Source organism: Phaseolus vulgaris, chromosome 11 (assembly GCF_000499845.2).
Source record: "Phaseolus vulgaris cultivar G19833 chromosome 11, P. vulgaris v2.0, whole genome shotgun sequence".
NCBI lineage: Eukaryota > Viridiplantae > Streptophyta > Magnoliopsida > Fabales > Fabaceae > Phaseolus > Phaseolus vulgaris.
In genome coordinates, this window is record NC_023749.2 from 17,813,832 (window position 1) to 17,831,438 (window position 17,607).

General features: G+C 38.3%; 1 protein-coding gene across 1 annotated transcript; it reads left to right on the plus strand.

The window, feature by feature from the left end:
* The first annotated feature begins 8,911 nt into the window (after positions 1 to 8,911).
* Positions 8,912 to 12,557, plus strand: LOC137824499 (ras-related protein RABA1f). Its single transcript, XM_068630169.1, has 2 exons — positions 8,912 to 9,455; positions 11,767 to 12,557. The coding sequence occupies exons 1-2, from the start codon at positions 9,235 to 9,237 to the stop codon at positions 12,197 to 12,199; spliced, it is 654 nt and encodes a 217-aa protein (XP_068486270.1). The 5' UTR covers positions 8,912 to 9,234; the 3' UTR covers positions 12,200 to 12,557.
* Positions 12,558 to 17,607: the final 5,050 nt, after the last annotated feature.

The following is a 17,607-nucleotide window of genomic DNA, read 5'->3' on the forward strand; positions in this document are numbered from 1 at the left end:
TCTCTACTGCTAAGGTAGAATATATAGCTGCAGGTAGCTGCTGTGCACAGATCCTATGGCTCAAGCAACAACTTGCAGATTTTGGTTTACAAATCAGCAAAGTTCCCTTGATGTGTGATAACACAAGTGCAATCAATCTTACCAAAAATCAGATTCAGCACTCAAGGACAAAACATATTGAAATAAGACATCATTTCATCAGAGATCATGTGCAAAATGGGAACTGTGAAGTGAAGTTTGTGGAGACCAAACTGCAGCTAGCTGACATCTTCACAAAGCCTTTGCCAAAAGAGAGGTTTTTCTTCTTGAGAAATGAGTTAGGTATTCTTGATCTTAATAATCTCTCTTAAATCTGTTTTTAATACATGTTAAAGTCTATTTGTGAAGACAAATAGGGGGAGAATTATTGGTTCTTGTATATCTATGTCTTATATGCATAAAATGTTTAAATCTTTGAATTTAAAATTGCTTTCTGCTGCTGCTGATAGAAACAACCGATTGTTTTGTGTAAACAACCGATTGTTTATTATGCTTAATGAGTGAAATCCAACTTGTTGCTGTAAGAAGCTTTGGATAGTATGAATGCTTTCTCTGCAGGAACTGCTTCAGATTTAATCAGTACAACACAAGCACCAGGGATTTGTCTTCATCAAATAGGGGGAGATTGTTGAACCAAGTGGTGTTCAATGTTTTGAAGAATCCAAATCCTTTGAAGGATGATGAAGCCTCTGCTTTGCTTGATGCTGCTGTGCTGGTTTTAGACTTGTTCTGGGGTAGTTCAATGTTGTAATCAACACTTAGATTAAATCTCAAAGCAATTAGCATCTCAATTTTATCAAAGCAAAATGATTTTCAAACTAAGTTGAAACAACCGATTGTTTTGTCGAAACAACCGATTGTTTACACCTAGGTGTTTTGAGAAAGTTTGAAAACTGTTTTTGAATGGTGTTTTTGTTAAGTAACAAAACAACCAATTGATTCGAGGAAACAATCGATTGTTTGTTTTAAAACCATAACAGAAAAATTGTTTTCTTTGACTGAGCTTTAAATGCTTTAACCGAATACGCTCCAGTCATTAAATGCTTTGACCAATCTATTTTAAATGCAATTAAGAGTTTGTTAAATTTGATAACAAACTATATTCTTAGATATATTCTGAAAAACAGTTTTTGATATATTAAGAATCTTGAAACAAAGTTTTTCATCTAAGAGTTTTTCAAAGTATTCTGAGATTGCTAAAGAGTTGAGAGATTGATCAAGGTGCTGAATAGGGATTCTACTTGTATTGATTTCAGATTTCCATATGTAACAAGTGTAATCTTTTGTAAACTGCTGAACAATTCGTGTGTGTGTTTTGCTGAGATTGGCTGTGTGTTCTTGAGGTGTTCAAGATCAGCAATCTTAGTGTTGGCCAGGAGGGTGTGTTTCTTGAGGTGTTCAAGGTCATTCTCTTGGTTGTGGTGTAAGTGATCAAGTGGTGATTGCTTAGTGGTTATCCTCAGGGTTTCTGAGAAGACTGGATGTAGCTCTGGATTGGAGTGAACCAGTATAAACAATTGTGTACATTTTCTCTATCCCTATCTCTTTAATTCAGTTTGATATTTTGGAACTGGTATAAACAACCGATTTGTACCGTCCCGTACCCGGGCGTTGACTAAATCAAGGTCAAAGTCAACGTCAGGGGTCAAAGTCAACGCAAGGCGTTGCCTAGGTGAAGAGACGCTACGTGCCAGCGTCGTCAACCAGGGCGTCGCCAAGACAAGGCGTCGCCTAGGGGAAGGCGTCGCCCAACCAGGGTGTCGCCAGATCAAACAGTGCTAAAGCAAAGCAATCACAATGTGGTTCCCCGATACCCATGGGTAGGAAAGACCATGGAGGGAGCGACGCCGTGGGAAGGCCTCAGGTCCCGATAGCCTGGGACAGCGATAAAGAGAAGGAAAAGGTGGCTTCAAGGCCATAGTGATAGTACCAGTGTAGGGCAGCCTGACTCGTGAAGTACCCCTGCCACCCCAGAGACGCCTTTGGGACAGATACGACTCAAGAAGAAGGTCACGCCCAGGGCAGCCGGGTGCAGGGTACGAGAGGAAGGCAGATACGCTCTCAAAGTAAGTGACTAGATGATTGGGGGCATGAGTTGGCACCCAAAAAGTCACCCCTAGCGCAGTAGCACTCCCATGCAGGAGGACTCACACGTAGAAACGTCCCCAGATGGGCAGAAACGCCCCCAGATGGGGGCATGGCGTCGTGAGGCCTTCCACGTGTACGACAGCCAGGTCAGAATAGAAACACCCTTTAGTCAGGTGCCAGGTAATTAAAGTCATTCAATACAGTTACCGTTTCGAGCGTTCAGACACTATAATGGCTCCCAAGCGTTTCAACGTCTTAAATGCGCTACGTTTTCTAATTAGACACGCTGATTGAGTGCGTTACGTTTGTGATTAAAGGCGCTTTAAATGCTTGGGTAGTTTAAATAGCGCTGAGAATGTTGGAAACGGGGTTCGAACTTTTGGCAAATTTACCAGAACTCGCTAGTTGCTTGCTCGTGCTTTGAGGTTACGAACAAGGGACTGGGAAAAGATCTTTGCCTGAGGGAGAAAAACACACACACGATACACAGTTCTTTTTACCACCTTCAGAGTGCCATACGCGGTGCTCAGAGACGGAGGTGAACAGTTTTGGTGTTTCTTGCTGGCTGACTTGAGCGTCGGAGTGCAAACGGCCGCTAGGGCGCCTCTCTGTCCTCTTTTTTGCAGGAATCCACAGGTAACCAGTGGGAAGGAGTCCCTAGCTGACGGTTGAGGTCGCGCACGAAGACGTCCCGGTCAACCGGACGGAACACGATTGTTTCGCTAAAACAACCGATTGTTTTTCCAGCTTTGTGCTTTTGCTGTTTGTTTTGGAAAAACTGAATCCTTAATCAAGGTTCTTCTGAAGTATTTTCATTCTAAGCTTAAAAGTTTTCAAAAATCCTTCTTAAACAATTCACCCCCCTCTCGTTTAAGGCCATATATTCTAACAATCACTCTGTGCTAACTGAAGAAGATCTGGTTTATATCTTCTGCATCACCAAGAAAATCAAGATCAATTGGATTCATATAATCAAAGAACACATGCAAAAATCCATGAGGTTAGGTTATTATCATTATCCCTATGCTGTTTTAATATCTAAGTTTCTACTCTTTTTTGAAGTTAATCTTGAAGATGAAACTTCTGAGCTGGTCAAGTCAACTCAAGAGTTGAACAATGGATCACTCAGCAAGATGGACTTTACAAAAGTAGGTGGAAAATGGATAAGCAAGGATGGTGATCATGGTGCCTCATCTAGTGGTGCTGGTAATCTTGAACAAGATGAACCTACTGATGTGGATGTTCAACATGAAGATCCAACTGAAAATTTTCAAGATGCAGGACCTAGTGTTGCTGATGGACATCAAGGAGAAAGAATGCCAACCATGTCGTCTTTTGAAAGACTCATGGTGAATAGGCTTGATAGCTTTGCTGAAAATCAAAGGAGCCTCCATGATCTCTGTGTTAGTAATTTCCAAAGGATTGACACCATGTTTGACAACATGGATGCAAGGTTTATGACTCTGGATGAACAGATTGAAGCTGTCCAGAATCAAATCTTTGATCTTCAGTTTGCTGATGAAGAAGAATGAAGGAAAAACAACCGATTGTTCATCGAAACAATCGATTGTTTTTGGTTGTTCTTTTCTGGTTTTAAAATTTCTTTCCTTCTGCTGTTGCTGTTTTATTCTGATGTAATGAAAACAATATCTTGTTTTATCTATTATCTTTGTCTATTTGTGAAGACAAATAGGGAGAGATATATGCTGTGTTTCTAGTTTGTTTTAAGTTTCTGTTTTTCAGTTGATAAAACAGTTTGGAATATGTAATATATCTCTGATATTAGATGTTTTCAGATTTAAACTGTTTATCTGTATGCTAACAGAATATCAGAAGTTCAATGTATTGCTCAAAGTTCTATTGCAGGAACTGCTTCAGATTTAATCAGGTACAACACAAGCATCAAGGATTTGTCTTCATCAAATAGGGGGAGATTGTTGAACCAAGTGGTGTTCAATATTTTGAAGAATCCAAATCCTTTGAAGGATGTTGAAGCCTCTGCTTTGCTTGATGTTGTTGTGCTGGTTTAAGCTTTGTTCTGGGGTAGTTTATATGTTGTAATCCACCCTTTGATTAAATCTCGAGCAATTATCATCTCAATTTTTATGAAAGTAAAATGTTTTTCAAACTAAGTTGAAACAACCGATTGTTTTGTTGAAACAACCAATTGTTTATACTTAGGTGTTTTGAGAAAGATTGAAAACTGTTTTTGAATGGTTGAAACTGTTAAGTACCAAAACAACCGATTGATTCAAGGAAACAACCGATTGTTTGTTTTGGAATCATAATAGAATAACTGTTTTGTGTTTGACTGAGCTTTAAATGCTTTAATTGTATACGCTCCAGTCATTAAATGCTTTGACCAATCTTTTAATGCAATTTAAGAGTTTGTTAAGATTTGATAACAAACTACATCTTTGAATATATTAAGAAAAACATATTTGAGAATTAAGAAGTTTTTGACAAAGTTTTTCTAAAGAGTTTTTCAAAGAGCTGAGATTGCTAAGAGTTTATGATTGATCAAGGTGCTGGATTAGGATTCTACTTGTATTGATTTCAGATATTCATCTGTAACAAGTGTAATCTTTGTACTCTGTTGAACAATTTCGTTTCTGTGTTTGCTGAGATTGGTTGTGTGTTCTTGAGGTGTTCAAGATCAGCAATCTTAGTGTTGGCCAAGGAGAGTGTGTTTCTTGAGGTGTTTAAGGTCATTCTCTTGGTTGTTGTGTAAGTGATCAAGGTGTGGTTGCTCAGTGGATATCCTCAGGGTTTCTGAGAAGACTGGATGTAGCTCTGGTTTGGAGTGAACCAGTATAAACAACTGTGTACAATCTCTCTATCTCTAACTCTTTAAATTCAGTTTATTTGTTGTTTGCTGGTATAAACAACCGATTGTTTCTACGAAACAACCGATTGTTTTTTCTGGTACTACAGCTTTTGCTTGCTGTTTTGGCTAACTGAATTGCTGAATCAATTGGTTTCTAAGATAAATTCATTCTAGTTTTTGAAAAGTTTGCGAAAACCCTTTTAAACTATTCACCCCTCTCTAGTTTAAAGCCATCTTTTCTAACAACTGTGCATGCCGCGCTACTCACAGGATACATAGGTCACCCTGGGCGAGCAGTTAGTCTCTTCACTGAAACAAGTTCAGCTCGAGCCTGGGGGGGCTTGTGTATTAGACCAGAGCAAGTGTTGCTCATTGCTCAGTGGTTGGACATCAGCGTCTGCGTTAAACAAGTTAGCTTCGTTGTCGGGTCGAGTTGATAGGACACATGAGTGAGCTCCAGGTATGTGTATATTGACTCTCATTCATATACTTAATGTAAATCCTTCGTGTATAAGGCCTGATCGGTCAACGAAGAGTGTTAATGAGCCTAGGGGTGCATTTAGCGCATTCGGGTCTAGTACAAGTAAAACATTCTCTATAAAGCCTAAGCCTAAGAGCGTTAGGGTTTGGTAGCATGCATGATACGTAAGGGCATGTATGCCTATGTAAAACCGATTGGACCCCTGATGTTGGTACATGAGTCGGTATCCCGGTGGTTATTCTGTTAAGATTTTATGCACTCCAAGGATTCTGTGCAGTTGCAGCGCTATGATTGTGCATATTGTAACATGCTCTTCTCCCATTAAAGATGTTTTTACTCGAGATAAGATTCTTGTGAGTGAAGGTTGTTACAAGAGGTAGTTTATAAAAGAGACTTGAGATTCCAGGTGAAGGTACGCTGTTTCTAAGACTAAAACTTACTAATTCTTGTTTCTTAAGTCCGGTATTGACTTGATCGTCGTAGTGCAATCAACTGGTAGGGCTCTCTGTCTCAACGAAGTCGTGTTCCAACACAACAAAAGGGAGGAGCAGATTCCAGCAAAGATGACGGAGCCATAACTTGTCGTTAGGATCAACCGGCGAGCAAGCCAACTGGTAAGAATAATTATATATATATATATAAAAAAAATACCAAATTCTAAATATTCAAGAAAGTAAGAAGGTTGAGTTGGATTTCCCGTATAGATACATTATGATTTCAGAGTACAAGAGTCATCATATTTTTTACATTACTCATTGTAACAACAACTTTAAAAGATATTTTAGTTTTAGGTAAAAAGTGATCCAATAATATCTTTTTACTGCATTTTTTTTTATCAAATTTTAAATTAACCGAGTCTAAGTTTTTTAATATATTATGGTGGTGTTAACAAAATAACCTATACTAAAGTATGAAAATTAAATTGCAAATATATTGTTGGTTGTTTTTATGATATTGGACTCGGTCATACACTTTCACAATTTATGGTTTCTGTTAAGTTACGTTGTTATTAAGCCATTTATCCATTAGTGTATGCTATTATGTAAAAAAGAATTAAAAAATTTCAAACAACTTACAATTTTATATTTTTTAATTTATATTTGATTATTATAATAAATCTATTATTTAAAAAATAATTTTTTATTTATTTTAAAGTTAAGTTGTGTAAAGAAATAATTAATGTTTTGTCCGGTTGACTCGCTTCGTCGGTCGTCTTCAACGGTTGCTCTGACCCTTCTATCCTTTCCTGAGAATTGTACTTTCTCCATCAAGAAACTTCTCACCTGCAAAGAAAAAAGGGGCGCCCTAACGACCGTTTGTACTCCGACGCTCAAGTCAGTATTAGGACAAAGAACACCAAATATAAAATAGCTTTAGTCTCAAAAGCTGCGTACCTTACTAGGGTTATTAACACCCTTTATATAGGTTGAAACTAGGGTTTACCTCTTTTCTGTTACCATTGTCTAGGGTTCCTTGGGAAGTGTCCCTGTGCCGCTATTGCGTAATCTTTGCGTATCTGGCACATGAACTTCCTTTAACTAGAATGCAACGAATAATCAAAGTGTCGCCTAGGTCCCAACTTGGTGCACCTAATATCCAGCGCCATCTGTTTCGCGGGTGCCCTAAGTACCCACGTATCATGCATGCAACTTCCCGGAAAACCCTAATTCTACTAGACTCTTACGCCCCTAGGATTATCCATGATGCTGCGCTTTCATGCGTCATGCACCCCTCATGCATGGGTCTCTCGTTCTAGGGCCCACCTTCCAGATAATTTTTCTTATACAATTATATTTTTTTATTTTTTTATTCTTTAATCAATTTTTATAGATAAACTCACCTCGATAGGGGTTGGGTTTTTTTTAACATCTGTATTGTATTAAACTAAAATCAAGTTTACTTTTAAATGCATGTAGGAGTAAGAAATTACTTTAGAAATTACTGTAAACGTATTTTTGAAACAAAATTTTAAAATTTAATTTAAATACAACAAATTTTGAAAACAAAGTGACGTTGAGGAACCTGGATCACATCAATGAACAGTTGATTATTTATGATGAATGATGAATAATAGAATTTAAATTTCAAGCTAACAATTCAACTACATGTGAAAAGTATCGAGACTATTTTATTTATGTCACAAGAGTAACATGATTTCTAGCTCCACCAAATATTGTCTATTTTTGCTTGTAATAATTATATTTGGTAAGCAAAATTTAAATGTTACAATGTTTCACAATTACACTTCTAACCTTATAAAATTTCATGACTTTTTAGGACAATTTTTGGATGAATATAACAAGGATAACATTGATAATAATTACATTTTCATTTAAAAAAATAAAACTAATCAATTATTAATATAAAAGTACACAAAAAAAAAGTTATTTAGACATGTGTAACTATAAAATTACACTATTTTTAGTATAAAATGTAACAGTAAATAACATATAAGTGATAGTATATTGAGTTGGATTCTCTAGAACTTTGGTGAGTACCCAATATTTTCACTTGTTTTTCTGTTTTCACCTACATAAAAATTATCATTTGATCAGTATTTTTTTTTATTGAAGTTAATTTTTTTAATATCTGATATGTGAAGATATTAAATTTATTTTTTAAGGGAGAGTGTCATTACAATAGCTTGTTATTGGGACTCTTAGGCATGGCTCTTGTCTTGCCTGCAAGATCCTGTGCATCCCACGGAAAGAAAAAAGTTATTTTTTTTTCAAATACTTATTAGGTATACAACTATTGTTCCTAAATTGCCTTACTTAGATTTTTATTTAAACTGTTAGTCATAAATTAAAAATGTACCAAACTAGTAATAGAATTTAGATTAAAATGGGATTTTATTAAAAAAGAACAAACTTCACATTAATATTGTAGATAAATTACAAATTTTCATGATTTTAACTCTTATAATTTTAAAAAATTGTTTAATTTCTTTTACTTCGGTACAAGTGAATTCTAAAGCTAACTTATCTATTTAAGACACTATTAAAGATAATTTAATTAATTCCAATATATAAAATAAAAAAATTTACAAAAATGGACTGTTAGATCAAATTCATATTTTTCTTTCCAAAATCCGGGGATTGAAATTGTATAAAAAGTATAAAAGAACCAAAATATGATAAAGAATTTTAAAAAATCAAAATTATAATTTTCCTAAATTATAGATAAAAAAACGTGTACTAACATTTTATAAATTTTTACACAGTTACCCAATTAAAAATTATAGATAATAAGTTTAACAAATTTTAAAATAATAATCCAAAAGTCATTTCATTAATGTCACCATTCACATGAATAAATTGATATTGAATTGTTTTCGTTAACTTTTGATGAGTTAAAAAGCTTTTAAACTTACATTAAATGTTAGTTAATCATGAATATATAAAATTCCCATAAGTTAAATCCACACCCAAACAAAAAGAAAGGTTAAATTTGAAGGTTTTTCCTTCATTTTCTCTATCCAAAAGAAAAAAAAGAAGATAATAAGATGTATGGAAGAGGGTGAAAAAGGTAAAAGGAAGCAAAGCCATTTTGATTGTTATGCTTGTTTGATATATCATTCATTCCATTCTAGCTTGGAGTGCTTCTCCCTCCATACCCTTCTGCCATTACAACAACATCAACACCACCCCTCTTTCTCTCTCTTCTTCATTTCCAATGCTGAAAGTTGAAGGGTTCATAGACACTGACCCAATTGAATTCCCCGCAAAATAATTGAAGAAAAAACCGTCAAAGTTAGGATTTTTTGAAGGCACGGATCGCGTGAGAAGGAAGAGGGAAAATGGGTGCGTACAGAGCGGACGATGATTACGACTACTTGTTCAAGGTGGTGTTGATCGGAGATTCCGGCGTTGGGAAATCGAACCTCTTGTCTCGATTCACGAAGAACGAATTCAGCTTGGAATCTAAATCCACCATTGGCGTTGAATTTGCCACCCGCAGCATCCACGTCGATGACAAGATCGTAAAGGCACAAATTTGGGACACCGCGGGCCAAGAAAGGTCACTGTTTTTTTTTTTTTTTTTTTCTATTTTTTGTCTTTTTAAATGTTTGGAAAGGGTTAGTTTCTTATGATAAACGAAAACATTTTGAATTTTCTTGGAAAAACTCATTTATGTTTACTGGGTAATTATGTCTCGAATGTGATCGTGTAGATAATTTTGGGACGGAACTATTTCATTTCATCTCAGATTTCTATTTTGATTTTTTTTTTTACGGATTTGAACAAGAGGAATGAAAATAAAGAAGCAAAATAGAAAGAAAGAAAAGACTGAAAAAAGGATCATTTTTCTTTTGGTTAGACGCATAAAAGGTGAGGGAGAAATAGATAAATATTGATTTTTTAGTATTTTGTTTTGGTTTTTCTTCAATTTAAATTTCTAACTTTTCCTTTTATTGTTTTCCCACCCTAGCAAACATAAGGGTGTGGTTTGTTGTTTGATGATTGAGGCTGCATTGGGTGGACCATAGTTTTGTGGGGGCTTGATTAAAGTTTAATGTGTTTTGGTATTTTATTTTAATAATGGTGTGGGATTTGATTTGACAATGATGAATAAGGTAACATGAGATTTTGTTTTTTTGGTTGTTGTGGGGTTCTTACTTTTGATCTGTATTTTTGTTTTGTATTTTTTAGAATGCAAGCATGGGATCATGCATTGGGCCTTTTTTTATAGGATGGAGAATGTTGCTATTTCATGCTATTTATGGCACTGTGGATGCGTGTTCTAAAATTGATAAAAATCATGAAATTGATGAATCTGTAAAATAGTGAAATGAGTTGAAGATTGTTTTGTTTCCCCTTTGTTGTGGTTTCAAGGTTGCTTAGGGAGGGATATAATTGTTCTGTGGATGAATCATTGAATAGTGGGCCAAAGTTTAGAGTATAAATGTATGTGTGGTATAATGGATGAGTGTGACAAATGTCTATTGCTTCCAGATCCATTGTTTTTTACAAAATCTGCATTTTTTTCTTTGATCTGACTCCTTTAAAGTGAGGAACTCATTTTAGAAGATAAAGTAATATTAATTTTTTAACAAGAAAACTAAATGTTGATATTACATATGCATGCATAACAAATTATGTGCATGTTATCAACATTGAAATGACTTACTTTACCATTGCTCCCTTCAGAAAAAAAAGTCTTCTTTTATTGGTGTGTGTGTCATTTGAGAAATATTCTGGGAAGATGACAGGAGGACAACTTGACTTCTCATGTTTGCCTTTCATTATTTGGTTCATTTGTCAGACACTTTTTTGAAATAAAATAAGGCTGAGATTTGAGTATGTGACTATTAAATCTAAAATATGACTGTTGCAAATTTCTGAGAAACATTTAATGAGGTGGAATATGGTAGCTGTATGAAGTGTACTGTAGGACAAGGATACTTATTTCATCTGGAAGTGAGATTTAATGTGATACTTTGGTTAGGTTTTATTTGCCAATGAGAATGGTATCCATACATATGCACTAAATGGTGCAACACAGTAATAGTGGAAAGGAGCTAGTTTTGGCTGTATTAAATATAGCAACAACCACCAAACTTGTTTCACAGGAAGTATAGCAAACCAACCAACCCATTTTAGTCCCCGAAAGGTAGAGGTAACATCACCTTGGTCTTTCAAAGAAAATTAATGCCTAGTTCTCCAGTAATGAAAAGTTGCATTAATATGGTCCCTACAACAACATCTGACATTAATTTAGTCCCTTAATTATAGAAATTGATATCAATTTAGTCCCTTAATCCTACAAATTGACATCAATTTAGTCCATTAACAATAGAAGATGACATCAATGTAGCTCTGCAATCTCAGTCTGTATTTGATATCAGTTTTCATGATTGACAAGGGACTACCATAACATGATGTCAAAATTCATTTCAAGGAGTGAATGATGACTAATGTATTTGATATCAATTTAGTCCCTTAATCCTACAAATTGACATCAATTTAGTCCATTAACAATAGAAGATGACATCAATGTAGCTCTGCAATCTCAGTCTGTATTTGATATCAGTTTTCATGATTGACAAGGGACTACCATAACATGATGTCAAAATTCATTTCAAGGAGTGAATGATGACTAATGTATCTTTTTGAAGGACAAAAGCTTAAAAGAAACTGAAAGATTCAATATTTTTCTAAGACACTTCTACAATGATTTTTTTGTAAAACTTTACTTTGAAGTACACTTGCAATGATTTTTGTCTATGGCGTGGTCATTACTCATTACTTACAAATTATAGCTAAATACATTATATGTATTCCATCATAATGCTGCATACATCAGGTCTCATTCTTGCCATTTCCCACAGATATCGCGCAATTACAAGTGCCTATTATCGAGGGGCCGTGGGAGCTTTGCTTGTGTATGATGTTACCAGACATGTGACTTTTGAAAACGTGGAGAGATGGTTAAAGGAGCTTCGTGATCACACAGATGCCAACATTGTAATCATGCTTGTAGGGAACAAGGCTGATCTCCGTCACCTAAGAGCCGTGGCCACAGATGACGCGAAGGCGTTTGCTGAGCGAGAAAACACATTTTACATGGAAACATCTGCTCTTGAGTCCTTGAATGTTGACAATGCCTTCACAGAAGTGCTCACTCAGATATATCGTGTTGTTAGTAGGAAAACTCTTGAGATTGGAGATGACCCTGCAGCCTTGCCTAAGGGCCAGACCATCAATGTTGGCAGTAGGGATGATGTCTCAGCTGTTAAAAAGGCTGGATGCTGCTCTGCATAGTTTCACAAGCCTTTTGCAGCAGAATGGTATATCTATATGTGCATGATTCAACCAACCAATTCTCAACATTTTGGGATCCAAGTGAAAGCTTTTAATACCTACACTTATCTTTTTATGTAATTTCTCCTACATATCTTGCCAAGTTTATTGTTTTTTTTCCCTCTTCTTTTCTTTTCATGTAAGCATGGTTTGGTCATAGGAATGATGTCATGTTGCCCTTAGATATATACGGAATTTACTGTTTGTATTGAGTGAAAGCTATATCTGGTTCTTAGATTGATTCAGAAGTTGTTACATTACAATCTCATCATTCTTTATCAAAGTTTCCATTCTACTGGAACAAGAAAAAACTTTGATAGATTGTTAGTGTTATTCATCCTGAAAGAGTTATGGCTTGTTGATACATAGGGCAGCATATCATAGCAATTGCAATACTTCACAAATATATAGTGCTCAGCACACAGGAAAAAGGATTGCAAGAAATTATACACTTGTTGCACTGGTTAAGTTTTAGCTATAATAACAATATTAGTCTTTAACTGTACATCTGGTGTACACTTTCTTTTTTACTTCTTGTAGATCTAACAAAAATATGCCCCTTGGTCTTTATAAAAAGTTGAGAAAACTTACTATCAAGTAAATCACATACATTTGACAATAATAATATAATAATATTTTTAAATTAAAAATATAATAAAAAAATATTAATTTATTAAGATACCAAGAGTATGTTTTTATATTTGAAAGTATTACTATATCAGCATTCTAAAAAGTTAATATCTAGAATTTTTTTATCACTCTTTTTATAAGACACTTCATACTTTCAATATATATATATATATATATATATATATATATATATAAATATATATTCTCAACAAATATTTTTGCTATATATATTTTTAGTTTGTATTTAATGATGAGATATATAATAAAAAATGTACTGACCAGTGCTCGGCTCTCGGTACCATTTTCGTGTGCTCGGTTCTTTGAGGTATGAGAGGACAACTTCGTCGATGGGCTTAGATGGACCCACGCAGATGGCCCCTTTCAGGGAAGGCTCATGGCGCACGTTAGGGACGTTGCCAACAGTAATTTATATGCACACCTGCATATAAATATATTTGGGGGCAGTAAGTATAATGTTGTTGCATTTGATACGTTTGTTGTGAATATATGAGATATTTCCCATTGCATATTTTCTGTTGCATATCTGTTACATGAGCTCGTTGCTGTAACTCATTTTGTTGAAAAAGGGTTATGCGGAGGTAACAAAAAAGGGTCTGCGAATGGTACCTGAAGATCACTAGTGACCATGACAGGTAGTTTTTCTGTTACAAGTAAAAAGATTAATATGTTTAGAATATTTTTGGTTAAGATTTCTTATCTCTTGGGAGAATGGTTGCATGTGGCATGTACGACAGTAAAAGGAGAGTGAGTCTCCAAGTAAAGGTATGCTATTTTTTACGCACTTTTTTGACTAGTTATTTTTGGTGAGCCCTAGTTGACTTGATCGTCGGAGTGTAATCAATCGGTAGGGCGCCCTCTGTCTCAACGGAGCCTAATTTTGGTGCGACAAAAGATTCACGAATTCGATTCCAAGAAGGGATAGATTCAGGAGGGGGCATTCAACCTTGAGTTGACCAGTCACTTAGTCAACCGGCAAGAACATTTGGCACCCACCGTGGGGCCCGCTAAAACCTGATCCCATCCACACTTTGTTCAAGCTCGTAGGCAGAGATGAGGAACGCAAGGCAAGTACCAGTTGTACAAGAAGGTGGAGGCGAGGCTCCCACATTGCATCAGCTTATGGAGACCATCAGGGCCCTCCAAGAAGCCAATGAGCAGTCCATACAACAGAAAGAGAAATTACGAGAAGAGCTACGCAAAACCAATGAGGATTTGCGACGAGATCGACGTATCCCAGGACAACGAGAGGCGTACCCACCTGAGAGAGACTGCCTCGAGCCTTTCTCGCGGGCTATCATGGACGAGCTAGTACCCACGCACTATGTGTCACCCAAGATTACCTTCACGGGATGGAAGACCCCGAAAGTCACCTCATTGCGTTCAATGCCCAAATGATAATATCGGGTGGCTCAGACCCAGTGCGATGCAAGATGCTCACGGGCACATTCATAGGCATGACCATACAGTGGTTCAGTGGATTCCCAGAAGGCCATATTTCCTCTTTTGCCAAGTTCGCCAAGCTATTCCGAGAACAGTTTCATGCAAACCGGGTTAAACCCCTCGTGCTGTATGATCTCTTCAATGTGCGACAAGGGGAAGGAGAGACACTGAAAGATTACCTGAATCGGTTATGGGCTCTCACCGTAACACTTCGGACCCACTACAAAAATGTCATGGTGTCCACTTTCGAGCAGGGGGTCGCCCCGGGGCCGTTTTGCGACTCCCTTTTAAGGAACCCGACCGAAACCTTTTCTGAAATTAGGCGAAGAGTAGTCACTCACATCAATACTGAAGAAGCAGTGTTAGCCAAGAACAATGGTTCGCATTCTCGGCTGGCTAAATCGAGAGAGGCAAACAAGGCTTCTCGGCTTATGAGGGTTAACGAAACCTCGACCAGGAAGAAGGCAGAAGCAAGACTGCACTCCTACCGGAAAAGGAGAGTCCAAAGAAAGAAGCAAAGAGGAGGAAAACCGCCCCAAATTGCGCATATTGTACAAGGAATTGATAGGTATACCCGCAGTGGCTGAGAAGTTGAGGTTCCCCCAAAAGGCTAATAGGAACGTGGGAGGAAGGAAAGACATCTGGTGTGAGTTTCACAAAGGGTTCGGGAATGGTGTCGAATGGTGCATTGTCTTAGGCTACTAGTTGGCCGAGATTTTGAAGGAAGGCCTCTTGAAAGAGTATCTTGAAGTCGACGACAAAGAACGATAGGGGGAAGCTGTTCTGGGTTCTCGGGTGGAGGAAGCATGACAGCCAAGCGTAAGAGGTACACGAGGGCAGAAATGACGCTGGAGACGAAAAGTCACGATGACACCCCGGACCCGAATCTCTTTTTCACCAAGGCAAACCTGGTGGGTGTAGTCCCTCATGACAACAACCCGGTAGTAATATCCTTTGTCATGGTCAAAAGAAAGGTGCATCGAGCTCTCATTGATCAAAGGAGCTCGGCGGACGTGTGGTTCTGGTCCACGCTCATCAACTTGCGGTTATCCCCCGATCAGCTGAGGTCGCATGACGGATGTTTAATCGATTTCGCAGGGGACCAGGTGGAGTGTTGAGGGTATATCGACCTAAGAATGACTTTTTTAGATGAAGAAGTCGCCAAGACTATTTTCATCAGGTATGCGGTAGTCAATACTCCCTCCGCTTACAATCTGTTATTGGGAAGACCCTCGTTGAACAGGTTAGGAGTGGTAGTGTCCACGAAACATATGAAGATGAAGCTGCCATCCCTCGAGGGAAGGGTGATCACGATACGATCCAATAAAAAAGATGCTCGAAAAATGTTATGAGAGCAGCTTAAAGAACAAGAGGAGTTACAACGCCACCGCTATCTCTCATGAGGGAAAGGTAGCCGAAGTTTTAGAAATCGAGCTCAGTTACCGACCTCGGTCAGGACCAGCTGGCGACGTCCAAGAAAGGGAGATCAAAGGAAAGTTATTCAAGCTTGGTGCCTCGATGGGGCAGGAGTTGCAAGATCAGATAGCCGGGGTGATAACTAGACACCTGGATGCGTTTGCATGGACCTCCACTGACATGCCTTGGATAGATCCCGATTTCTTGTGCCATAGGCTCACTATGGATAACAGGATCCGATCAGTGGTCCAGAGAAGGAGAAAATAAAATGTTCTTGCCGCTTTGACTTGGATCACCTTCGTGCGTATCTACGAGCTTCACTTCACGAACGCCTTTGCTTCTATTCCAACGTTGTTCTTCCTCCGCCGCTAGCACCTGAAATAGAGAGACAAATGGTGCCCTCGCGGCCGTTATCATTCCGACGGTCAAGTCAGCTACTAGACAGGAAACACCAAACACCTCTCATCATAGAACACCGTAAGGTCAATGTTCAGAGAAATGTGTAACTCTCAATGCTCTCAAACTTGGAATCTGTAAAAACGTACCTTCTTCTGCTTATCGTAAAACCTTATATACCTTATCGATGTTCCTGTCTACGTGTCAGCCTGAGACTTGCGCATTCTGTGGGAACTCTTTAGCAGTGTGTAAGATTGCCCTGCCGTAGTGCAACTGGCGCAGGGGTGACTGCTTAGATGCCAACTCGTGCACCCAAGCTCTGAGTCATCTGCCCTGGGAGTTCCCTGCCCTACTCACTTGCCATGCATGCAGATCACCCTCTGAGACATGGCCTTTTGGGTCGTTTCGGTCTGAGTGGTTCTCTAACGGTGGTGCGTACTGCCGCGTCCCTACACCTCATGCACGGATCCTTCGTGAGCTGGGTCTCTCCCTTCTGATACTGCGGGTGTGACTTGAGAACCACCTTTCTTTATCTATTATTACTGTCTGGGGTGTCGAGGCCCGAGGCCTCCATGCCCCTAGTGTGCCGCCTCCTCCACGGTTACCCCTAACCGTGGGTATGAGGAGGGGACACCCTTCTGGCTTGAGCACATTCATGGTGTTGAACCTGGGCGACACCCGAGGCCGGTCACCGCCCGAGGCCGTGAACCTTAAAGAAACTCCCTCTCTTGCTTTGCAGTACTTCTAGTGGATTCCTCGCGCTGGGTCCCACCATGTTGACTTTGATCAACGCCTGAGGACCGTACGGTACACAAGCCCCCTAGTCTTGAGCTGACGACCTGTTCAGCGAAAAGACTATGGCCTCGCCCTACCGTCTGACGTGGCATTCTGTGACAAGACATGCACAATGCTCTGAAGTGACGCTTACCTACTCACATTGTAATCAACCGACACGTGGCCCTATCGTGTGGCTGGGACTTAACGTCGCTTGCGCTTCTCAAGTTTACGTTAAGTTTTTCAAAATTGCGCGCTTCAGGCACTGTTCCATCACTTGCACATTTCTTTGCATCCTTCATCTTCTTCATTCTCTGATTCTTCTCTGCAAAAATCGAGACTTCCGCTAATCAACCACAAAAGGTATGATTTTTATGCATTGATAACTCTTTACTCTTGATTCCATGCATTGATATACTGCCTGGGACTGTTTAGATTCTCACATTTACGTTTTTCTCTACATTTCCTCTCTCCCCTGTTTTCTGGGTTTTCTCGCATGGGTAGGGTTTCTCTTTAGTTTCACGCCATAGCCTTATTTGCTGAACCTTTGCTTTTTCTCTTCCCAATTTCCTTGACCATGGTGAGAACAAAAGTCACCGCCAACCCCCCACCTCCTAGCATTAACTAGAGAACCTTGTATTCTTGGGCCTCTGATAGGCTCCTCGCAGAAACTTCTTCCCTCACCGTCATCG

Excerpts from the sequence above, each read along its gene's own strand:
- LOC137824499 (XM_068630169.1), top strand. The coding sequence starts at position 9,235 with ATGGGTGCGTACAGAGCGGACGATGATTACGACTACTTGTTCAAGGTG. Across the intron at positions 9,456-11,766 it reads GACACCGCGGGCCAAGAAAG|ATATCGCGCAATTACAAGTG; the intron begins GTCACTGTTTTT and ends CATTTCCCACAG.